At 36.1% G+C, this 25,536-nt stretch overlaps 2 protein-coding genes across 2 annotated transcripts in view; both read right to left on the bottom strand.

Moving 5' to 3' along the window:
* Positions 1-25,536, bottom strand: part of LOC103513654 (DNA-directed RNA polymerase, mitochondrial) — a 48,433-nt gene that overhangs the window by 20,523 nt on the left and 2,374 nt on the right. Inside the window, exons 3-9 of the mRNA XM_026826793.1 lie at positions 5,995-6,184; positions 5,652-5,814; positions 3,253-3,381; positions 2,751-2,924; positions 2,061-2,219; positions 1,122-1,283; positions 3-124 (exon numbers count right to left, since the gene is read on the bottom strand). Of these exons, the coding sequence (XP_026682594.1) occupies positions 3-124; positions 1,122-1,283; positions 2,061-2,219; positions 2,751-2,924; positions 3,253-3,381; positions 5,652-5,814; positions 5,995-6,184 (1,099 nt within the window). The remainder of the gene's footprint in view (positions 1-2; positions 125-1,121; positions 1,284-2,060; positions 2,220-2,750; positions 2,925-3,252; positions 3,382-5,651; positions 5,815-5,994; positions 6,185-25,536) is intronic.
* Positions 12,062-16,724, bottom strand: LOC103513647 (glucokinase-like). Its single transcript, XM_017445903.2, has 8 exons — positions 16,289-16,724; positions 15,863-16,136; positions 15,275-15,457; positions 14,744-14,935; positions 14,138-14,314; positions 13,267-13,556; positions 12,617-12,866; positions 12,062-12,380 (listed from the first exon to the last, which is right to left on the bottom strand). Exons 1-7 carry the CDS (start codon positions 16,445-16,447, stop codon positions 12,639-12,641), a joined length of 1,503 nt encoding a protein of 500 aa, XP_017301392.1. The 5' UTR covers positions 16,448-16,724; the 3' UTR covers positions 12,062-12,380; positions 12,617-12,638.

Genomic DNA, 25,536 nt, shown 5'->3' with positions numbered 1-25,536 from the left:
AAATGTTCACTTCGCGGTAGGTTTTCAGTTTGTTGTGCTGGGTTCGAATCATGCTCAGATCGCGATTAAATGCTTCTCGAATCGTTCTCCGCCACTGGTCTTTCGTCTCTTCGAATATTTTTCTCTGTAAGCAAATAGTCAAATAGATCAATAAACTATAGAGAACTTCGGAGATGAATAAACTTTGGAGAAGAACAAATAGATAAAAGCAGACTAAAAAAAAAGTTTGGTAAAAAAAATTTCGCCCTGGTCGGGATTCGAGCCCAGGATCTCCGGGATAAGAGGCAGTGCTCAAGCCTACTACCCAGCCTATCACTCGGCCGCAGAGGTAGGCTGGGTAGAGTAGGCTTGAGAAATATTTTCAACTTATTGTTTCGTTACAAATTTTCATCAGTAAATATGGTTTCTTCAATTTAAATTAATCCCAAGGGCAAGGTAAACCTAGACCCTTGTCAAATGGAGTGTGCCTGAAAGCATGTGATGTGTTCCAATCCACACTGTACTTAGAGTAAATAAACTATAGAGAACTTCGGAGATGAATAAACTTTGGAGAAGAACAAATAGATAAAAGCAGAACTAAAAAAAAGTTTGGTAAAAAAAATTTCGCCCTGGTCGGGATTCGAGCCCAGGATCTCCGGGATAAGAGGCAGTGCTTAAACAAAAAAAAGGCATTGTTGCCAAACATGTCACATGTGCAATGGTAGAGAATCTCTAAAAGGGAAGCTATATTGCACAGTGCTTCCTCCAACAGTGAAACAAAGTCAGGTAAGGTGATATCGAATTAGGTAAATACAATAAATTGAAAAATAGAGACAAAAAAGGGGGCTATTGATAATACCTAAATATAAGTTTGGTACTTTAAAGAGTAGTATGGATTGGAACTTTCTGTGTGTCTCACTCGGCCGCAGAGGTAGGCTGGGTAGAGTAGGCTTGAGAAATATTTTCAACTTATTGTTTCATTACAAATTTTCATCAGTAAATGGTTTTCTTCAAATTAACTTGATCCCAAGGGCAAGGTAAACCTAGACCCTTGTCAAATGGAGTGTGCCTGAAGGCATGTGATGTGTTCCAATCCACACTGTACTTAGAGAATGGATTGGAACTTTCTGTGTGTTACTTACATATTCCTCTATTCTCTCATCTCCCTCTACATCATGGTTACAGCTGATTGAGTTAACACACACACTCCCCTGTGCTTCCGTGCTGATTTGTTCTTGGGCTCCTGATTGTAACGTGTTGATGTCCAGGACACCGTCAGCAGGCGAAACCCAGGCAGCATGATTCTGAAGGAGAGAAGTCATAACATACATTTTAGAACCATAATACTCTAAGGTGTTTTTCTGGATCATTTTACTTAAGGACACAAAAAGTCGTGTCCATTTAAAGAAAAAACCATGTAAAAAAAGGTAGGCTACGTGTGTTAATGGTTGTTCCAGGACACCGTCAGCAGGCGAAACCCAGGCAGCATGATTCTGAAGGAGAGAAGTCATAACATACATTTTAGAACCATAATACTCTATGGTGTCTTTCTGGATCATTTTACTTAAGGACACAAAAAGTCGTGTCCATTTAAAGAAAAAAGGTAGGCTACGTGTGTTAATGGTTATCTTAAAAACACTTCTGGTGGAGTTTACAGGCCGCTATTTAGGTCGAAAACTGGAATTTTTAGTTGGGTGGAAGAGCTCACAGTGTGAGAATTCTGACATTAAAGCCTAAAAAAAAAAAAAAACTCGAGACGGAAGAGTTTGCGTTTCTTAGGACTTAACCATTCGACACCAGTCGCTCAAACATTGCAGAGAGGTTCACTTTAGGAAGTGGATTAAGGAGCGCCGTAGCGGTTTGCCCCGCCAAGTCAAAATTTGACAACGCTACTAAAAGATATTATACGCCACAGAAAAAGTAGCCGTTTTCATCAAAAGTATTCCTGAGCCGAGGCTTGCGAAATGTGCGATTCGGCCGTTATTTAGAACTTAATTTTAGGGAAAAAAAAATCTCGAGACTTTGCTCTTTTCAGGACTTTTCTTTTCAGCTCAAATTGCTATCTATGTAAGTTACTTCACCTTATCTAGTTCAGTGAGTAGGTCACAGTCATAGTTCAATACAGGGGAAGGTATGTGAGGGACAAAGTCAGGATGAGTCCGATGTACGGCAGAAAGTACAACACGTCGTTGATCTCGTGTGAAGAAACAATCGATAAATAGATCGTTTATGCTGAAACCCTGCAACATATAACATAATTAATTATGTAACCCGTTGATACATTTGCAATCGAAATAAAAAAGCTTTTTTTTTGTCGAATCTGGGAATTGAACCCGGGACTTTATCCACCCACGGCAAGCAAGCGGACTGAACGTCTTATTACAATTTTACTGTATTTTTATTCTTTCCAGGTTCGATTCCCGGCGGGGTCGAAGCTTTTTCGGCTCTGTGCTTGAACTCAGCCTTGTGAGGACAATCGAGTATGGCATTAACAGTGTAAAAAATTATTGATATATGGAAATTGATTGCAAAAAAGACACTTCGTAATGCTGTGATGTGCACAAAAGTAGTGAAAAAGCTCTGCTTTAACCCAAATAAATTCACAATTTTATTGATTTTTGATTAATGATGAAACTTGTAAACATGTTAACACTTCGTAATGCTGTGATGTGCACAAAAGTAGTGAAAAAGCTCTGCTTTAACCCAAATAAATTCACAATTTTATTGATTTTTGATTTTAATGATGAAACTTGTAAACATGTTGCACTCACATAGTGTTTCATCTGCTCTATCACACCGGCTATTTGTTCCGTGTACCTGGGCTTCACCTCCTTCCTACCCAAACACTCCAGGACGGCTGCGAATGTTTGAATGTTGGGCCTGAGAAGGTCCGAATGTTGATGTAGAACAATGTCCAGGATTTCTTTCACCTTGTCAAGTTTAGCCTGGGGATGAAATTGAAAGATAGTACTTTAAGTACGAAGTCCCTAATGGGCGAATGCCAGAAAGGGGGACTTACTGGAGTCTATCATCATTAAATACCCTTCTATTTTTTTATTTTCAGAGGTTTGATAGAGGGAGCTGTAACTGCTAAGGAAATCAAAGAGAGAAGGAAGACAGGATAGAAGAAAGCCAGCTGTTCCGAGAACGAACATTATCCGTTTTTGATAAAATCCGCCGCGGGCGGGAATTGAACCCGCGGCCTAGCTCTTACAAGGCAGACGGGCTACTAACTAAGCTAACTAGGTTGTCTCTTCAATCTTTAATACGAACCTCAGCGGCATACGCGTGTAGCAATGTGTTGAATATGTTCACATTGATCACACGCGCTTTTTTCAGTCTCTTTGGTGTCAGGTAATGCCTCAAAGTTGTATAGCCTCGACCCGTGAGTCCACAGTTTACCTGAAAGTAGAATAGAATAGGTATACCTTGTTTATCCTGCTGGGATAGGACTGAAAAATCCCTTTAAATTTTTGGCCAATTTTTTTTTTTTTTTTTTTTTTTTTTTTTTTTTTTTTCGTTTCGGCCTCAAAGGACCACGGAATTCTTAACTCGATGGTTTTTGCTTTCTCTTGTGCCAGTATATCTTCATCCTAGAAGAATGGTCGGCCTTTCTCTCCTCAGACCACTTGCTTTTGGGTCTTGCTGTGGTGGAAGTTATTGGTTTTAGTTTTAGTTATGGTCAGGTAAGTTCGGGGTGCAAAAATTCTAATATCCAAGTGGGTAGCTCAACTGACAATAAGGTGCATTTACATTGGAAACGTGCCAATCGAGACATATTAGGCAATGGAACCACAGTTCAAACGAATCGGTTCTAATGGGTTCAAATTAGGTGCATTTACATTGGAAACGTGCCAATCGAGACATATTATGCAATGGAACCACAGTTCAAACGAATCGGTTCTAATGGGTTCGAATCAGGTGCATTTACATTGGAAACGTGCCAATCGAGACATATTATGCAATGGAACCACAGTTCAAACGAATCGGTTCTAATGGGTTCGAATTCCACTAGTGTCACAATTCCTGACTTACCAGAAGCACAATATCTTCATACTCTTCCGGGGTCAACACTCGCAGGAAAGGGTAAATGTTCACTTCGCGGTAGGTTTTCAGTTTGTTGTGCTGGGTTCGAATCATGCTCAGATCGCGATTAAATGCTTCTCGAATCGTTCTCCGCCACTGGTCTTTCGTCTCTTCGAATATTTTTCTCTGTAAGCAAATAGTCAAATAGATCAATAAACTATAGAGAACTTCGGAGATGAATAAACTTTGGAGAAGAACAAATAGATAAAAGCAGACTAAAAAAAAAGTTTGGTAAAAAAAATTTCGCCCTGGTCGGGATTCGAGCCCAGGATCTCCGGGATAAGAGGCAGTGCTCAAGATCATGCTCAGATCGCGATTAAATGCTTCTCGAATCGTTCTCCGCCACTGGTCTTTCGTCTCTTCGAATATTTTCCTCTGTAAGCAAACAGTCAAATAGATCAATAAACTATAGAGAACTTTGGAGATTAATAAACTCTGGAGACGAACAAATAGATAAAAGCAGATCATGCTCAGATCGCGATTAAATGCTTCTCGAATCGTTCTCCGCCACTGGTCTTTCGTCTCTTCGAATATTTTCCTCTGTAAGCAAATAGTCAAATAGATCAATAAACTATAGAGAACTTTGGAGATTAATAAACTTTGGAGAAGAATAAATAGATAAAAGCAAGACCAAAAATTCTTTTTCCATTTTTTAGGCTTTGAAAATTTCCCCTAATACATTTCTATAATTACAGCGCCACAGGCGAAATTTTTTCTAGAAAATATGAGTTGCCCCTTCAAGGTTGCATACTTTTTTATGGACCGAAAATTCTTTTTTTTTTAGGCTTTGAAAAATTCCCTGACTTTTTTGGATTTTTGTCAATTTTTTGAGAAATTCCCTGACAATTCCCAGTTTTCCAGTCTGGTAGACACCCTGCCTTTACCCCTGCAGTCTAACCAAGATCTTAATATTTTGACATATTATGGGGATAATAACATGGGAATTTTTAATGGGGATTACAATCAATTAAGAACACCTTGATTTTTTAAAAAAAAGTAGAGAGAAAAATGGTTAGGTTATTTATGCAACTGAGAGACGGCCTTTTAACTGTTAAAGTCATATCGAGCTTTTCCATCTAGCCATTTTGCTGACACTTCAATCAGCTTTTTACATTACCCTCATACAGCCTGAGTGGAGATGGGAAAAAGTAGCAGTAAGTGAGTATGGGTATGTCTTTTTTTTCAACTCAAGTGTAACTTGTCAATTTCCATCAAATAAACAAGTCATTGTTTAGACTGGGGGATAAAAGGGACCTTTCAATAGCAGTATTGATATAAACAGTACTTTTTTGTTCATTTATTTTTCACTGAGAACAAGTAAGCATACAATAGATTTAAATACAAGTACGGTCAATTGATTACTCTTGCTAAGTACTCTAGCAGTATGGTGCATGATTGACATAGGTTTGTTCTACTTACACAGGCATCAGTGTATGCCAGTAGAGTTTCGTTGAGCACTGTTTCTTTAATGAGTTTCTCCTTGTCCATTAGAAGCTTCTTTAACTTGGCACTCTCTTCTGATTTCTTACTCTTGCCAAGTACTCTAGCAGTATGGTGCATGATTGACATAGGTTTATTCTACTTACACAGGCATCAGTGTATGCCAGTAGAGTTTCGTTGAGCACTGTTTCTTTGATGAGTTTCTCCTTGTCCATTAGAAGCTTCTTTACCTTGGCACTCTCTTCTGATTTCCTGTTAATATTGCTGATGGCTTGGTTCATAACTTTCTGGGTAATCTTCTTTTCAGGACTGAAATACCAAAATATTGCCCATTAAAAAAAAAAAAAAAAAAGATTTTCAATAATTGAAAATTAATCTTCCACCTTTCATTTTTCAGCCCTGAGTATAACCATGACCTAAAGTGTTCAAAGTAATACTCAGCTTTTACTAAAATAAAATCTTAAACATCACTGGCACATCTTTACTCACATTACAGGTGAAGTCTCAAGTTCTTCTTCTAACCTCTCTTGCTTCTCATTATCCTTCATTTCATTAGACTCATCTTCATTATTGCACTTGTTTGCAGCTGAGTTGGATTCTTTAGACTGAACTAGATGGAACTGGGATGACTTCAATGTCCTGATTTGAGTCTCTATGAGTTGACTACTGTTGTCATTCACTGGAATTCGGAACATATTTGATTTATTTTTCACAATTTACTTTGTTTGTTTGTTTGTTTGTTTGTTTTTTTTTTTCAATCTATTTATCATTGCCATTGATACAAGGTAGACGGTAGACTTACCACTAGTCCATGATTGAAAAAGAATGCAATATCTGATGCAACTTTATAAATATAATAAGTACTTATAGTGTGTCCAGATCAATGTGACAGCAAAAAATAGGCATTGTTGCCGAACATGTCACATGTGCAATGGTAGAGAATCTCTGAAAGGGGAAGCTATATTGCACAGTGCTTCCTTCATACCTCTGACTCCTATCTTTTTGCTCCACGCGTTGAAAAAATGTCGGATCGGTACCGTTTGTCAATATTTTTTGTGCAAGAAGTACTTGAGTAATGAGAAATTTTTAGTTTGGAGTCTTTTCGGGAACATACCATATCAAGATAGATGTCAAAAAAACTATTGTGTCAATAGTTAACCTTGCTCATCAAATGCATGTTTTTTCACATCGTTTTCAGCTCTTTCGTTTGAATTCTATTCTATTCTCTGCGCTCTTACCCACATCTGCTGCTTCAATCGTGCTGATGTACATGGTGTCGAATATCCCGCGTGTAGATAACTGATGCGATCCCTTTCCGTTGAACAGGATGCCTTCCTCGGTAAATTTCTCCATCATGAGACGAACGATTTCTCCCATGTACATTCCGCTCACCATCTTCTCGTAGATCTGTTGACCTGTAACACATTTCCTTCAAATTGATCAAGTGCGCTTGCTTGCAAAAGATCTGAAGTTCAATTCCCAACATCGACAAATAATCTCATCTCGTAGAATAGAATAGAATATACCTTGTTTATACTACCAGCATAGGAGTTCTTTCAACGGAGAGTAACCTTTGAGTGCTCTTTTCCCCCGTCGGACCTAGGATAAACTAATAGATTTTCTGCTATGACACTGACCCACCAGCTGTTTTGTTTGCTATGAAATAATAAAAAAAATGATGCTGTCATAAATAAATAAAGGTGGTTTCCCACTTGTCGTTCGGAAAAAAAATCGTGTCGTATGTAGTCGGAACACACTTATTTTAATTACATTGCCTACACGACATTCGGGAAAAAATCGGATGAAACTCACGAAAAGTGGGAATGCTCTTTTCCCCCATCGGACCTAGGATAAACTAATAGATTTTCTGCTATGACAATGACCCATCAGCTGTTTCATTGCTAAAAAAAAATAAAAAAAAAAGTGATGCTGTCATAAATAATTAAAGGTCCTTCCCACTTGTCGTTCGGAAAAAAAAATCGTGTCTTATGTAGTGGGAACACTCTTATTTTAATTACATTGCCTACACGACATTCGGGAAAAAATCGGATGAAACTCACGACAAGTGGGAACGGGCCTTAAACTCTACCTCTATTCAGGGATATAGGAGTTCTTTCAACGGAGAGTAACCTTTGAGTGCTCTTTTCCCCCATCGGACCTAGGATAAACTAATAGATTTTCTGCTATGACACTGACCCACCAGCTGTTTTGTTTGCTATGAAATAAAAAAAAAATGATGCTGTCATAAATAAAGGTTGTTTCCCACTTGTCGTTCGGAAAAAAATCGTGTTTTATGTAGTGGGAACACTCTTCTTTTAATTACATTGCCTACACGACATTCGGGAAAAAATCGGATGAAACTCACGACAAGTGGGAGCGGGCCTTAAACTCTACCTCTATTCAGGGACCGGTCGTCAATGGTGCGATCGAATTCGGTGAGCAGAAAGTCGAGGGCTCCATCATCACCAAACGCTCCCCACTCGGTGTTGATCACGACGAACGGTTTGTTCGCTTCGTTCTCAAACGTGCTCACATTCTCCGTTCTCTCAACGTAACAAGCATTGAATCCCGTACCAACAATGACACCTAAATCAAATCAAATCGAATTTTTATTGAACAAAAATACAATTGATGTACATAATTCAAACGTCAATAATTAAGAAAGTAGGTAATGAAGTAGAAGTGATATACATGAAAAATACTAATAATAAAAAAGTACATAGGTAGAACTGTATATTCAATAAAATTCATCTAAAGAATATTTTTATTGAACAAAAATACAATTGATGTACATAATTCAAACGTCAATAATTAAGAAAGTAGGTAATGAAGTAGAAGTGATATACATAAAAAAATAGTAATAATAAAAAAGTACATAGGTAGAATTGTATATTCAATAAAATTCATCTAAAGAATACAAACTTTTAACAATATAATCTTTTAGTTTTGAAGGAAATATGTCAAAAATTTCAATTCTTCTGATTTCGCTAGGTAACTTACTATACAGTCTTCGTACCAACAATGACACCTAAATCAAATCAAATCGAATTTTTATTGAACAAAAATACAATTGATGTACATAATTCAAACGTCAATAATGAAGAAAGTAGGTAATGAAGTAGAAGTGATATACATAAAAAAATAGTAATAATAAAAAAGTACATAGGTAGAACTGTATATTCAATAAAATTCATCTAAAGAATACAAACTTTTAACAATATAATCTTTTAGTTTTGAAGGAAATATGTGAAAAATTTCAATTCTTCTGATTTCGCTAGGTAACTTACTATACAGTCTGGAGACTAGTCAAATGAAACTATTGATAATCCTGATCCTGATATTGGTTAGTCAAATGAAACTACTGGCCTGATAATCCTGATATTGGTAAGTCTGACCAGACGCTTAATTTGGTTACGTTATTTTATATACATAGGTAAGTATATACAAACCTATAAGTAGTATAGGTATTGGAGATCAGATCAGAATAGCGACAGGTAGATAAATCAGGTACCAATGCAAGTGTGGGACCCAATTGGTACTTAGACCCTCTCAAACTCGGGACCCAATTGGTCACTGACCCTCGCGATTTCGGGACCCAATTGGTATTAAAAAACAGGTTTTGGGACCGAATCGGTTTCCTCTCGTCGGCGTCGCGTGACTTTGATTATTACTTAGTAATGCGACGCTTGAAAATCCAAACCTATGAAAGCCAGCCTAGTTAGCTTTGAAGGCAGCACGCCTGTCTATAAGACAGGTCGCTCGTTCGATCCCTGCCCGGGGCGAACTGCATTCTAACGAATATAATACTTAAATATGTTTGTAAATAAATTCACCGAGAATCCTACCACTGTACAGTTTGACCATAGGGTGCTGGGTATTAGTGTGTTTAGTTTACTGACAGCACAATATTGGATGGGAAGGAAGCTGAAACTACCGGGCCGGGCCAACTTGGCCCTCGCCTGTGTCACTGGGATGGCTTATATGCAGGTATGTAAAGCTTTGAACTAGTATACTGTATAGGTAATGGCGTGAAATTGGAAACGAAAATAATGCGAAATGTCTTTTTATGGCCGATCTTACAACTGAAAGTTAACACAGTGTCAATTATTGTTTTCTTTGACGTCACCCGTTTGATTTACACAGGCCAGTATTTCTTGAACTCTGGATTAACTGCAAACTCTCTGTGGTAAGATCGGTCTTTTACTTAACTAACTTATAACTAAGTTTTTTTTTTTTTTTTTTTTTTTTTTTTTTTAGCCCGTTTACATTTGTTGTTCGGAAAAAAATCGTGTCGTGTGTAGTGGGAACACTCTCATTTAAATTGCATTGCCTACAGGATATTCGGGAAAAAATCGGATGAAACTCACGACAAATGTGAACAGGCCTTTAGGTTCACACAAATTCCTTTTTCTTCCTGCAGGTGGCGCTGGGTATCACCACTCTACTGACCTATGTGCCCGTGTCCATAGCTGCTCTACACCAGTCCGGATCTCTTATTCTGCTGTCCATGGCGTTGTGGCTATCACATGAGATGAAACATGTCAAGAGACTAGTCAAATGAAACTATTGATAATCCTGATCCTGATATTGGTTAGTCAAATGAAACTACTGGCCTGATAATCCTGATATTGGTTACAGGTAATTAGATCTCTCGCATATTAGAAGCGTAGTCGCGCGACTTTGAGTATCACTTGGTAAGCCGACGCTTGAAACTCCAAACCTATGAAAGCCAGCCTAGTTAGCTTTGAAGGTAGCACGCCTGTCTATAAGACAGGTCGCTGGTTCGATCCCTGCCCGGGGCGAACTGCATTCTAACAAAAATAATACTTAAATATGTTTGTAAATAAAGCTGTATAATTATTTTGTATAGTGATATTCTTCTTGTAGTTTTTTTTTTTTTTTTTTTTTTTTTTTTTTTAAAAAGTTGCCCCTTTTGCTTAGTGGTAAACCTGATTGAGGACTTAACTCAAAGTGGCGGGTCGTTCGAATCCCGATAGGGCGAGAACATTTCTCACCTTTTCTCCACCAGTTGTCACTGCAAAATCAAAGGGAGAAAAATAACCAACAAACAAAACGATTTTTTTTTTTTTTTTTTCAAATGATTATTTTATTATAATGTTTACAATATTAATAAATAATTTGTTACTTTTTTTTTAATTATGTACTTCAAGAAAAAGAAAAACCACAATTATTATTCTACAACTAGGAAATAAAAATGAAGAGGGATGAAAACATTTTCAAACCATTTTTCAGAATATATTTTAAAAACTTTTTGATATAGCGTTAAAAAAATTCCCTTTTTCTTTGTTTGCATTTTTCTTGCATTTATACGAATTAATTTGGAATCTTCAAATAGTTGTTTGCTAGCTAGCTCTCAGCTCTCAGTATATGCAGATGACAGCAAATAATTGTTGGAATGGGAGTATTTTTGAAATTTGAATTTTCGCGCTGAAACAAAGGGATTTTTTGAGGGATAAATTTGCGGGATTTTTTTCTGCGTCTGTTTCGACGGGAAAATGAAGGGAATTTTTTATTTTGAATGTACCGCGTAAATTTGAATATTTTGATATTTCTAAATTTCCAAAAAATTTGCAGCAGATTCCTGGAAAATCCTGAAATTGTTCCTCTTAATTTCCAACATTTGTTCCTACTTAAGAATCAGTTTGATACTCAAGCCAGCATTCCAGACAATCTCAATTTTCACCATTAGTTCAGTTAAGTGCATAGTGTCAAGTGAGTTCTCTTCTGTTATGTAAGTGATAACAATACCTACCTACTTACATCACTGATCAAGAACCTACCTAGAATACAGACATAGGCAATAAAAATGAACATTTTACTGAAGAGAGGCTGCAACTTTCAGTTGTGCTCCAATCTATTGAAATATGGCCAAGCTGTTGTAAAGAATCCCCAATCCAAGAAGAATTCCTTAGGTTTCTTTGTAAGTATCTAACTATTCAACTATTATTCTCAAGTGTTTCATCATCTTGCATTTACAGATTTACCTATTGTATATTGTGATCTTCAACCAGAAAAACTTTTCACAGCTTTTTTAGAGTTTTGGGTACTTGTGCAGAAGTCACGTCCGTGGAATATTGCTACCAAAGGAACTGGCACAAACAAGCAGTGACCAGTGTTATTATAGGGTTAGGTTAAACACAAGAAGGAGTTTTCACAATTAGAGCAGTGATTAGTGTTATTATAGCGTTAGGTTAAATACAAAAAGGAGCTTTTCTTTTCCACAGACGTGACTTCTGCATAATTACCAAGTTTTGTTCTCACAATGCTAAGTGTACTCTCAAATAGCTAGCATACATTCAGTACCTAGATGATTGCTCAGACAGTTGGGTACCTATCTGGTTAGGTAGGTATTAGCCTCGCGTAGGTAATATTGCATAAATTTAAATACTGACATTTCATAGTATTGTTTAAATTTAGCCCCTCTTTTTTAATTCCCAATACTTAAGCCCACTTTGTAAACTGTTACCAAGGTGCTTTCTAACTTTATTGAGCAGTCAGGACCTTAATCTGATTTTAAATGTTGGATTAAGAAATATTTAACTGTGTTCATGGCCATAAACTAGCCAAATTGAACTTTAATCAGCTTCTGCTTTTATTCTTAGTCTCCAGGCCTTACACGATGGTCAAGCCAAGTTGCCACAACTCTCAGTGAGAATGTTGCCAAACCAAACATCCTGGACAAACCAACCCGAATCACAGGATATTGGTTGTTGGGTTGCAGTGGCATGGTGTTTGGCGCTGTGGTTCTAGGAGGCGTTACAAGACTGACCGAGTCAGGATTGTCCATGGTGACATGGAAATTGTTCGGTGAGAAGTTGCCCAGAAATTCTGCCGAATGGATTGAGGAATTCAACCTGTACAAAGAGTATCCTGAATTTAAACTGTAAGTCAAAACATTGTGTAAAACAATAATTTCCTTTTCCTTTCCTTTCACCTTTTTTCAGCTTTTTTTTAGTACTTGGCACTTAAGTACCTACCTACTAACACCTAGAGTGAAATTTGAAATCAAGTTTAAGTAGGTATATTCCAAGATACAAGAAAGCATAGGTAGCATGTAGGTACACTGCTTTGGTTATTCAATATAAATTACCTGTACTGGTGTTTTATTCTTGTTAGAATATGTGCACACTGAAATTTGAGTCATCCTGTGATTCTTGGGATATCACATCTGTTTGTTCCTGTCTCATTGCTTCTTCAGCCTTTGCTTTCTCTTCTCTCTGCCGTTCCAATTCTTCTTGCTGTTTCCTTTTTTCTTCTTGCTGTTTCCTTTTTTCTTCTTTTCGTTTTAGTTCATCAGCAGCTACTGCTGCTACGAATGCTGCCCCTCGTCCACTACCATCCTGAAAATTCAAATAATGTGGCTAACAAAAAATGTTACAGACCTTGAGTACCTTGTATACAAATTATTATTATTTGCTGTATTATAAAAAAAGCAGTGCTTCTCTGATTAGTTAAATTTATTTATTTACGTCCACTACCATCCTGAAAATTCAAATAATGTGGCTAACAAAAAATGTTACAGACCTTGAGTACCTTGTGTACAAATTATTATTATTATTATTATTATTATTATTTGCTGTATTATAAAAAAAGCAGTGCTTCTCTGATTAGGTAGTTAAATTTATTTATTTGTATTTTTTAGGGAGTATTTGGCTTACATTTGGTTCAGAAGTACATATTGATATTGGATATCAGCCATATTGCTGAGACAGTGTAAAATTGTAAATGGGCTTCACTTACCTCAGACAAAACCAGATTCACCTTCTTACTGTGAGAAATGAGGGCCGGTATTTTTTCCAGCATCATATGATGAAAGTAGGGATGGTACCTATAAACCGACCCGTCCACCCCAACAGTAACTATGCTGAAGTCCATTCTGTTCAGGAGAGTTGCAATTCCTGCTGACGCCAAATGGGCAGATCGTTGCGATACAACGCGACACAAGTATCGTACGTCGATACAGTCTTGTGCAGTGGCATGCGGTAGGGCGAGCCTCTGATAGAGTACGTTACGACATATAGAGATGTCTCCTGGGGGAAAATTTGCGAATGATTTGATGGAATCCGGCCTTATTCTACGACTCTGTACCTCTGACTCCTATCTTTTTGCTCCACGCGTTGAAAAAATGTCGGATCGGTACCGTTTGTCAATATTTTTTGTGCAAGAAGTACTTAAGTAATGAGAAATTTTTAGTTTGGAGTCTTTTGGGGAACATGCCATATCAAGATAGATGTCAAAAAACTATTGTGTCAATAGTTAACCTTGCTTATCAAATGCATGTTTTTTTTCACATCGTTTTCAGCTCTTTTGTTTGAATTCTATTCTATTCTCTGCGCTCTTACCCACGACTCTGTACCTCTGACTCCTATCTTTTTGCTCCACGCGTTGAAAAAATGTCGGATCGGTACCGTTTGTCAATATTTTTTGTGCAAGAATTACTTAAGTAATGAGAAATTTTTAGTTTGGAGTCTTTTGGGGAACATGCCATATCAAGATAGATGTCAAAAAGAACTATTGTGTCAATAGTTAACCTTGCTTATCAAATGCATGTTTTTTTCACATCGTTTTCAGCTCTTTTGTTTGAATTCTATTCTATTCTCTGCGCTCTTACCCACATCTGCTGCTTCAATCGTGCTGATGTACATGGTATCGAATATCCCGCGTGTAGATAACTGATGCGATCCCTTTCCGTTGAACAGGATGCCTTCCTCAGTAAATTTCTCCATCATGAGACGAACGATTTCTCCCATGTACATTCCGCTCACCATCTTCTCGTAGATCTGTTGACCTGTAACACATTTCCTTCAAATTGATCAAGTGCGCTTGCTTGCAAAAGATCCGAAGTTCAATTCCCAACATCGACAAATAATCTCGTCTCGTAGAATAGAATAGAATATACCTTGTTTATACTACCAGCATAGGAGTTCTTTCAACGGAGAGTAACCTTTGAGTGCTCTTTTCCCCCATCGGACCTAGGATAAACTAATAGATTTTCTGCTATGACAATGACCCATCAGCTGTTTCATTGCTAAAAAAAAAATAAAAAAAAAAGTGATGCTGTCATAAATAATTAAAGGTCCTTCCCACTTGTCGTTCGGAAAAAAAAATCGTGTCTTATGTAGTGGGAACACTCTTATTTTAATTACATTGCCTACACGACATTCGGGAAAAAATCGGATGAAACTCACGACAAGTGGGAGCGGGCCTTAAACTCTACCTCTATTCAGGGACCGGTCGTCAATGGTGCGATCGAATTCGGTGAGCAGAAAGTCGAGGGCTCCATCATCACCAAACGCTCCCCACTCGGTGTTGATCACGACGAACGGTTTGTTCGCTTCGTTCTCAAACGTGCTCACATTCTCCGTTCTCTCAACGTAACAAGCATTGAATCCCGTACCAACAATGACACCTAAATCAAATCAAATCGAATTTTTATTGAACAAAAATACAATTGATGTACATAATTCAAACGTCAATAATTAAGAAAGTAGGTAATGAAGTAGAAGTGATATACATAAAAAAATAGTAATAATAAAAAAGTACATAGGTAGAATTGTATATTCAATAAAATTCATCTAAAGAATACAAACTTTTAACAATATAATCTTTTAGTTTTGAAGGAAATATGTCAAAAATTTCAATTCTTCTGATTTCGCTAGGTAACTTACTATACAGTCTGGAACCGGCAATAAATACACTATTTGACGATTTCATTGATTTTCTAAAAGCTGCAAAGAGGTCTAATTACCTATCTTGCAATGTTTATGATCGTACGCGCAGGACACCAGACATCCCGCCGTGTCGTTTAGAATGGCTACGACGTTCACGGGAAAATTTGAGCGGCGGACTAATGCTTGCTGGAGTAACTCGACAACATTAGCTCCTACCACACCCTCGCATTTGAAACCTTTGGTCCAGCGCACCAGGACACCTGGTGAGTAAAAGAGAACAAGGGGGTGATCCGTATAGAACTTTGCATTTGCACTTACATTTCGAAATAGTAGTACTCGAACTGCAGAGGAGAACATTTGAAATTCCACAGCGGCGGACTAATGCTTGCTGGAGTAACTCGACAACATTAGCTCCTACCACACCCTCGCATTTGAAACCTTTGGTCCAGCGCACCAGCACACCTGGTGAGTGGAAGAGAACAAGGGGGTGATCCGTATAGGTATAGAACTTTGCATTTGCACTTACATTTCGAAATAGTAGTACTCGAACTGCAGAGGAGAACATTAATTTGAAATTCCAGTAATAGTTTTGTGTTTGTAAATAATATCCCAAACAGTCCCATTAGCTTGTAACATTGACCAGCCAGCTCCTCTGTTAGACTCACCTTTCGTCAGACTCATCATATCCACGGGGAAACTGAACGTAAACCCCAAGGGAAGATGTTCATTCTCAGCTTTCTGTTCCCGAACGAAATTCTCCAAAGACTCCGCGATATAATCAAACAGTTGCTCCCCAGGGCCCGTCATTATCTCCGGGGAGATCGGGTACGTCTTGTGCTCCATGCGGAACTTTTCACCAGCGTAGATCATGAGGACACGGAAGTTGGTACCGCCTAGATCCAGTGCCAGGAATTTCCCGGTCTCTGTCCCCTGGGGGAGATCTTGGATGAAGGTGGGGAAACATTTGACAGTGGCCGTCGCATGCGTGTCCTTGTGTAGACCTTTGTCTATGTCTGCGTTAAGGCGGGACATCACTTCTTGCAAGAGGTGGTCAGAGAGCGGAATTTCCCGGTCTCTGTCCCCTGGGGGAGATCTTGGATGAAGGTGGGGAAACATTTGACAGTGGCCGTCGCATGCGTGTCCTTGTGGAGACCTTTGTCTATGTCTGCGTTGAGGCGGGACATCACTTCTTGCAAGAGGTGGTCGGAGAGGACCAAACGTTTGCAGCGGTCTCGGATGGCGGAGGACATTTTGTGTGTCCCAAGTGTGGAGTGTACAGTGGTGTTTTCAAGGAGAATATCGATTGGTCCAGATGTGGTAGTGTCGTCCAATTCAATTAATTGGTTCAGAAATCCAGATGTATAATGCGGGGGTGTTTTCAACTAGAATTTCGAATGTCTCAGATGTAGTGGTGAGTCCAAATGCAGTGAAAAATGTTGATTAGAACTATTGAAATGAAATGTGAAGTGTGTATTGTGAGTGTGAGTGTACCCGTGTTTCACTACAGGGAAATTATATTCTGACCGTTAGCCGGCCTCTATGTTCGCCTGGTAAACAGATTGTGGGTTTGAATCCCAAACAAGGGAAGGAAAATTTATTCTCGTCCAGATTCCGTTTGAGAATTTCACCTCAGGAAGAGAGCTGTAAGGCACAATAGTGGAATCGCATACATGAAATGTGAAGTGTGTATTGTGAGTGTGAGTGTACCCGTGTTTCACTACAGGGAAATTATATTCTGACCGTTAGGCGGCCTCTATGCTCGCCTGGTAAACAGATTGTGGGTTTGAATCCCAAACAAGGGAAGGAATTTTTATTCTCGTCCAGATTCCGTTTGAGAATTTTACCTCAGGAAGAGAACTGTAAGGCACAATAGTGGAATCGCATAAGGTTAACACAGAGCAGTGCACACTGGTGAAACCGAGTTTCATGAAAGTTATTGTGCATTGACATTTTACGAAACGCTTTTCATTTCACGGGTGTGCAGTTTGCCTAAAAAACAGATTGTGGGTTTGAATCCCAAACAAGGGAAGGAATTTTTATTCTCGTCCAGATTCCGTTTGAGAATTTTACCTCAGGAAGAGAGCTGTAAGGCACAATAGTGGAATCGCATAAGGTTAACACAGAGCAGTGCACACTGGTCAAACCGAGTTTCATGAAAGTTATTGTGCATTGACATTTTACGAAACGCTTTTCATTTCACGGGTGTGCGGTGTGCCTAAAGCCACTCACTATCAGGTCCGCCTGTCAGCTCTAATTGAGAGTGTGTGCGCTCATCAGGTATCATGTAGACCTGACAGGGAGACCTTTTCAGCCGTACCTGTCAGGGCTACCTGATAGTGAGTGGCTGACCTAGAGTTTTCAAGAGGTAGATTTTGCCTAAAGCCACTCACTATCAGGTCCGCCTGTCAGCTCTAATTGATAGTGTGTGCGCTCATCAGGTATCATGTAGACCTGACAGGAAGACCTTTTCAGCCGTACCTGTCAGAGCTACCTGATAGTGAGTGGCTGACCTAGAGTTTTCAAGAGGTAGATTTTTTTTCTGTAGATGGATGTAACCTGTTATTATCCCTAAAAGAAAAGAAACATCTGATGACCTAGATTTCATTATTCTTTGATTTTGAATTTCAGAAAGAACAAGGACATCACTTTGGAGAAAGAACTGTTTCCGTGTGCCATATTAAGCCAAACTTAATGGATAAACCAATGCAGAAAAACAAAGTCCGATTTTTTTCTAAGTACATACCCATTTGCCTTTTGGACCTTTCAATTTAATACCTGATTTGTTTTGACCTTTTTAATTAAAGTTCTTTTTTTGCAATATTTTGCTGTTTCCCTCATAGTTAGCTAATACAAAATATATTCAATATTAGTTTAATGCCAACTGATTTTTTACCTTAAGTAACGAAAATTATTGGTACAGAATGGGGTGAGAGTAGTGTCTGTCTCCTTGTACGAAAGCTTGGTACAAAATTATAATGTGATTTGGTATACCAAAGATCTGGAGAATGTTTCAATTTGAACGGTTTTTGATGTCTGAGTCATCCAGTATGAAAATATTACCTATTTATCAAGACGCTACTCTGAGACATCCTGTACATATTTAAAAACAAATTAATAATTATTTTTTGGTTAAATACGCTGCATTTTTGGTATATATTAAATTAAGAACAAAAGTATATTAAATAAATAATACATAAAAGAAAGGTAAACTAAAAAAAAAAGTTATAGTACTAAGTACTTGAATAAATAAAAGATAATGTCTCCATTTGCCGGAAGTTTTTTACATTTTAACAACCTGAATGCAAACTACATTTAGCGAGGTTAGGAAACTACAAATTTGCACTTCACACATATCTCAAAATTTTGACGTCACAACAACAATATTATAATGGGTTGCAGTGTTTTTAAAGGTTTTTCTTCCTTAATTTTACGTCATGTCATAATTTTTGTGAAGTTGAGAAAAGTTCGAAATTTTTCATGGTACGTAAGTCAGCCTAGCAGATTGGTCCAATATGTTAACTTCCGGTAACTGAGACGATCCCTAAACAAATCAAATTAAACAGTACAAGTTCTCTCAAATAACAAGTGGAATGATATTTGATTCTAGAAAGGGCCTCCTCCCTTGTAACATCTTTGATTTTAGAGTAAAGGAATGAAATGTAAACTGTCCTGATTTTTACCACTCGATTGTATTGTGTTGGAGGAGATTCCCTTGTCTTAAGTTCCTAACTTTACTTAAGTTATAGTAAAAGAGAGAGTAACTTATTCATACTGACCTAGAGTTTTCAAGAGGTAGATTTTTTTTCTGTAGATGGATGTAACCTGTTATTATCCCTAAAAGAAAAGAAAAAGAAACATCTGATGACCTAGATTTCATTATTCTTTGATTTTGAATTTCAGAAAGAACAAGGACATCACTTTGGAAGAGTTCAAGCGGATTTGGTGGATGGAATATCTGCATCGTATGTGGGGTAGATGTATTGGAGCGGCTTTCTTCATTCCAGCCTCGATATTCTGGTACAAGGGCTACTTCAATAGTGCCATGAAGAAGAGGGTGGGCGTGTTTGGACTTCTGATTGCTTGCCAGGTGAGTCTGCGTGGGTTTGTGGGAGTCCCACAATGTAAGACTAGGACACATACTTAAGTATTGGGTCCCACAATATGGGGTACCTACATAAGTATTTGGCCCACTCTGTGAGAAACAGAATAGAATAGAATATACCTTGTTTATCCTGCTCGAATGAGACCAAAAAGTCCTTTTACCCCAGCAGTCTAAACAAGGTCTCGTGTATTTTATGGGTACCTCTAAGATGTGTGCTGACTTTGGTATTTGGTAGGTATTCTTCAGGTTTTGATTTACAGTTCCCTGCTGGTTGGTAACCTGTAACTCTCTCTGTTTATTCAATTGTGTAGCCATACAAACTTAATTTTTCTATATCCAATATTTCAACGAGTTACTTTCTGGTTTTCTCGTATTAACCCAGCACCTAAATGGGAAGTATTGTGTCTCTTTTCGCCCACTACAGTAGTACACACACAAAAAGCGTCTATTGTAGCTGTTATTTCATTGCTTCGAAATAAAAACGGCGGTGGAACACTATTTTTTTTTTACTTTCCTTATCCTATAGGAAGGAAAGTAATGTTTTCTTTCCTTTTTAAGAAAAAATTTTCTTCCTTCCTTTCTTTTATTTTTTATTTTATTATTTTTCCCCTATTTTCCCAGGGTTTGATGGGCTGGTACATGGTTCAGTCCGGTTTAGAAGACCGGTTTCACATACAAAGTGACGTCCCCCGGGTTTCCCAGTACCGTCTCGCCTCCCACCTATCCATGGCGTTTCTCCTCTATTCAGGACTCCTATGGACGGCTCTAGATCATCTACTGCCGTCTTCGAAACAGCTGGCTGATAACCGGGCGGGATTGGTGCGGTTCAAACGGCTTGCGTATATGAGCAAGGGACTTATTTTTGTTACCGCCTTGTCAGGTGAGAAGAGATGTGTTAAGAGTGAGTGAGTGAGTGAGTGGACAAGTAACGAAAATTATTGGTACAGAATGGGGTGAGAGTAGTGTCTGTCTCCTTGTACGAAAGCTTGGTACAAAATTATAATGTGATTTAGTATACCAAAGATCTGGAGAATGTTTCAATTAAACGGTTTCTGATGTCTGAGTCATCCAGTATGAACATATTACCTATTTATCAAGACGCTACTCTGAGACATCCTGTACATATTTAAAAACAAATTAATAATTATTTTTTGGTTAAATACGCTGCATTTTTGGTATAGATTAAATTAAGAACAAAAGTATATTAAATAAATAATACATAAAAGAAAGGTAAACTAAAAAAAAGTTAAAGTACTAAGTACTTGAATAAATAAAAGATAATGTCTCCATCTGCCGGAAGTTTTTTACATTTTACCAACTTGATTGCAAACTACATCCAGCGAGGTTAGGGAACTACAAATTTGCACTTCACACATATCTCAAAATTTTGACGTCACAACAACAATATTATAATGGGTTGCAGTGTGTTTAGGTTTTTCTTCCTTAATTTTATGTCATGTCATAATTTTTGTGAAGTTGAGAAAAGTTCGAAATTTTTCATGGTATGTAAGTCAGCTTAGCAGATTGGTCCAATATGTTAACTTCCAGTAACTGAGACGATCCCTAAACAAATAAAATTAAACACTAGTTCTCTCAAATAACAAGTGGAATGATATTTGATTCTAGATAGGGCCTCCTCCCTTCTCCCTTGTAACATCTTTGATTTTAGAGTAAAGGAATGAAATGTAAACTGTCCTGATTTTTACCACTCGATTGTATTATGTTGGAGGAGATTCCCTTGTCCAAAGTTCCTAACTTTACTTAAGTTATACAGTTATAGTAAAAAACTGTCCTGATTTTTACCACTCGATTGTATTGTGTTGGAGGAGATTCCCTTGTCTTAAGTTCCTAACTTTACTTAAGTTATAGTAAGAGAGAGAGTAGCTTATTCATATTCATAGTCAGTTGTCAGGTCTTGTGAAAGAAGTACTTAAGTATGAAAGGTGTTCATTTTGTACACGAATATCTACATTTTGAATTGGTTAATTTCCAATGTATAACTAAACTTGAAAATCACAATAATCTAACAACTATCAAAGTAATTTCTTTCCCCGCAACATGAAATTGTCAAGTCGAAGTGACTATTTCCTATTCTTATGCCAAGTTTCAATTAAAGATCATAAGTTTACCATCGTGCTACCCAAAAATAATATAGTTAACAAATATACCTTGCTAAATGAAACACAAAATACACAATAAAAATATTGTAAAAACAATCACAAATAAAACAAGTAAATTAAAAAAAAAGTTAAAACTTAATAACTAAAATCATAAAAAAGAGAACTCGTAATTCATACAAATAATATTGAAAAAAAAGGAATGTAACAATTTAATCATCTACACTAAATTAAAAAAAAAAAAAAAATAAAACTTAATAACTAAAATCATAAAAAAGAGAACTCGTAATTTATACAAATAATATTGAAAAAAAAAAGGAATGTAACAATTTAATCATTTACACCTAAATAATGTACCTACATTAAAAAAAAAAGTAAAAATTATAAAGGAACCAAAACAAACATTGAATTTGAAACAATTCAATTAAAAAAAATTATCCTAATCTTTCAAGTAATAAACAATGTATTTTCCGTTTTAACAGATGGGTTCTTCCAGAAAAAAATGTTCTTTCTTCTTCTTTTATTTCAGTAATTAATTTTATTTGTTAGTTCAAGTTAAGCTATGAATTAGAAAAACAAAGAAATTATTGATTTATGTAATAATATCAAATATCAATAGGGTACTACTGGAATAGGAATAATATTATTGAATAAATAACTAACAGGAATTTAATGTCCTACTAATTGAAATTAAAATCAAAATCTATAGTTTATTTAAGGAATAATATTATTGAATAAATAACTAACAGGAATTTAATGTCCTACTAATTGAAATTAAAATCAAAATCTATAGTTTATTTGTGAGTGGACGCCAGTGGTGTTTACACTAGGCGTGTAGATGCATTATTGTCTACTGACCTCATTGACTGGACGAAGTAAGGTTTACGTGCATTTGGTTTAGATGTTTATTTGTTTGAATCATTGTTCTGCTATAACTCGCGATTGCCTTGTGTGATTTTGATGAAATTTAGTAAATGAGTTCCTTGAATCAAAGCACGTCGATCCTTGGAATTTGGGGTCCCGAAACTGAGCGGGTCCATTTTTGGTCTCCGAAAATTTCCCTCCAATGCATGAATCATCGTAATATACCCTTGTTTTCTTTCTACAAAATTAATGTTTATTTAAAAAAAAGTTATAATATTAATTATTAATAATCACTAAGCATTTCACACTATTAAACCTCTTTTAAATTTTAAAATAAAATAAAAATATACGAAAAACACTTGATTCGTTTTAAGTATGTTTTCGAAAATTATAATCATTCAAATTTGAACAAGCACTTGTGTGATATGTTTCAAATGTATTTTAATTTTATTATTATTCAATAAAATTTGATATGTATCTGTTTACGTTTTTATTTTTTCATATTACTTAAAATTATTAAATAAACTAAACAAAAAAATGTTTATTTGGTCTTAATAATATTAAATTCTTCCTTACTCTACATTATTCTATTAAATATTTCAAAAAAGTTTAAATATGTAGTAATATTTTTTATTACAAGAAAACGAATGTCAAAATATGTAGAAACGTTTGCTAATGAAAATTATATTGAGTTTTATGTATTTAATAATAATCGAAGTATTCTCTAAAGTTACAAACAATACAGATGAAATTAATCAGGATTAGGTGTAGGTATTCAGAATAGATATCTTGTTTAACATAAAGTCAAATAATAAAAGTTATCTTTGAACTTTACCTCTCAATGTAGGTAATTAATAATTCACTATGTGAATTATTTGAAAACATATACCTACAATTAATCAGGATTAGGTGTAGGTATTCAGAATAGATATCTTGTTTAACATAAAGTCAAATAATAAAAGTTATCTTTGAACTTTACCTATCAATGTAGTTAATTAATAATTAACTATGTGAATTATTTGAAAACATATAAGTAGGAAATAAAGATGGTGTGGTAAGTACTTAGGTAGGTATATGAATTTTAATTTTTAAATAATACTTTGAACTCAGAATAGTAACATACATTCTTTATAGTGTATATCATTCATTTTTTGTTGTGGATGGGAAGTAAGAAATAAATTTTATTGCTTATAATTTTTAAAGTGATAATAAATAAATAATTGATCATATTAACGTGAATGAGTGGTTTTAGTTTAATATTGAAGCAATGTTGGTTTTAAATAATACTTTGAACTCAGAATAGTAACATACATTCTTTATAGTGTATATCATTCATTTTTTGTTGTGGATGGGAAGTAAGAATTAAATTTTATTGCTTATAATTTTCAAAGTGATAATAAATAAATAATTGATCATATTAACGTGAATGAGTGGTTTCAGTTTAATATTGAAGCAATGTTAGATATATATCTTCCAAGAGTTAACCAAGTAACATTTTTCCTTGACCAAAGTTAAGGAAAACTAACAAGGTAAAAACCAGCTACATAAGTTTGAATGAATAATGAGGAGTAAAGGATGGAAACATGTCACTCTTTTAAACAATAGAAGGGCACCTTTGGTATTTTTCAACTATAATATAAAATCAAACAAGATAAAGAAAAGAAAAATCGAATATTTAAACTACTTATTAGGACAGAGGAAATTGCTAAAATAATTTTAAATTTGAAAGTCATACTTTTCACTTCATTTGAGTTAATGCTCTTTGTTATCGACTAGTAATCTATAAAGCTAACAATTTTCTGTTGAAATTCTGTAAAAAATCAATTTCCCCTAGTGAATTTACAACAAATATATTGGAAGTTTTGAAACCCGTTTTGGACATACATTATTACAGCTTAGTATAATTATACTAAGTTACCTATCTTCAATAAAAAGGCCCAAGGCCTTGATGTAACCTAGAAGTACCCTCACTGGTATATTTCAACCTCCCCAGTTTCTCCAAAATTCACCTGCATGCCTGCATAAGCATTACCTCAACAGACCTCTGTTGAACTCAAATTTACTCATGGAATAACGTTTTTTATAATTATTATTTTTTCTTCTTTTATTAGAGCTTTAATGGCAGGATTCTCACTTTGTGAGCTCTTCCATCCAACCGGACATTGCCCACTTTTCCTTAATTATTCAGTCATGTGTTTATCAATATGTCTTTAGTATGCTTTCAATAATTTTCAAACCCCAGGAACAAACTGATACATACGGCCATTCTGCTCAGTGAATATTTTGTCCATGGTGGAAATTTACACTTCAATGGGAAAATAATCCCAAGCTTGTGGGAGGTATACACCTATTTATAGGTTGTAAAAATGTTTTTCATATTATTTAATGCATTTTTTTTTTTTTTTAATAGAAATTTAATAACTATGTGAATACGGACAGAGCCTTGAAAATATTCTCGGAATGATGGTTCACGAAATATGCGCTTGTAACAAGCCAATATCAAAAAATTACGAAAGTTATATTCACTTTTTTTCACATCAATAGATTACGACATACAGCCTGATTTCCTCGAATTTGCCATCAAAAATTTTGTCAAAAGAGAACGAATGTGCCATCAAATTCATTACAAGTACATACAAGACGAGTATTGTTTATGCAACTGAGAGACGGCCTTTTAACTGTTAAAGTCATTTCAAGCTTTTCCATCTAGCCATTTTGCTGGCACTTCGATCAGCTTTTTACATTACCCTCATACAGCCTGAGTGGAGATGGGAAAAAGTAGCAGTAAGTGAGTATTGGTATGTCTTTTTTTTTTCAACTCAAGTGTAACTTGTAAATTTCCATCAAATAAACAAGTCATTGTTTAGACTGGGGAATAAAAGGGACCTTTCAATAGCAGTATTGATATAAACAGTACTTTTTTGTTTATTTATTTTTCACCGAGACCAAGTAAGCATACAATAGATTTAAATACAAGTACGATCAATTGATTACTCTTGCCAAGTACTCTAGCAGTATGGTGCATGATTGACATAGGTTTATTCTACTTACACAGGCATCAGTGTATGCCAGTAGAGTTTCGTTGAGCACTGTTTCTTTGATGAGTTTCTCCTTGTCCATTAGAAGCTTCTTTACCTTGGCACTCTCTTCTGATTTCCTGTTAATATTGCTGATGGCTTGGTTCATAACTTTCTGGGTAATCTTCTTTTCAGGACTGAAATACCAAAATATTGCCCATTAAAAAAAAAAAAAAAAA

The sequence above is a fragment of the Diaphorina citri genome, unplaced genomic scaffold (assembly GCF_000475195.1).
Source record: "Diaphorina citri unplaced genomic scaffold, Diaci psyllid genome assembly version 1.1 scaffold1003, whole genome shotgun sequence".
Taxonomy (NCBI): domain Eukaryota; kingdom Metazoa; phylum Arthropoda; class Insecta; order Hemiptera; family Psyllidae; genus Diaphorina; species Diaphorina citri.
This window is presented reverse-complemented; position numbering and strand designations above follow the sequence as displayed.

What these genes read in the sequence shown, in the direction of transcription:
- LOC103513647 (XM_017445903.2), bottom strand. Translation starts at nt 16,447, where the DNA reads ATGTCCTCCGCCATCCGAGACCGCTGCAAACGTTTGGTCCTCTCCGAC. An exon ending in TCATAAACATTGCAAGATAG is followed by an intron (nt 14,936 to 15,274) that starts GTAATTAGACCT and finishes GATTTGATTTAG; the next exon opens with GTGTCATTGTTGGTACGGGA. An exon ending in GATTGAAGCAGCAGATGTGG is followed by an intron (nt 13,557 to 14,137) that starts GTAAGAGCGCAG and finishes ATTTTCCCCCAG; the next exon opens with GAGACATCTCTATATGTCGT.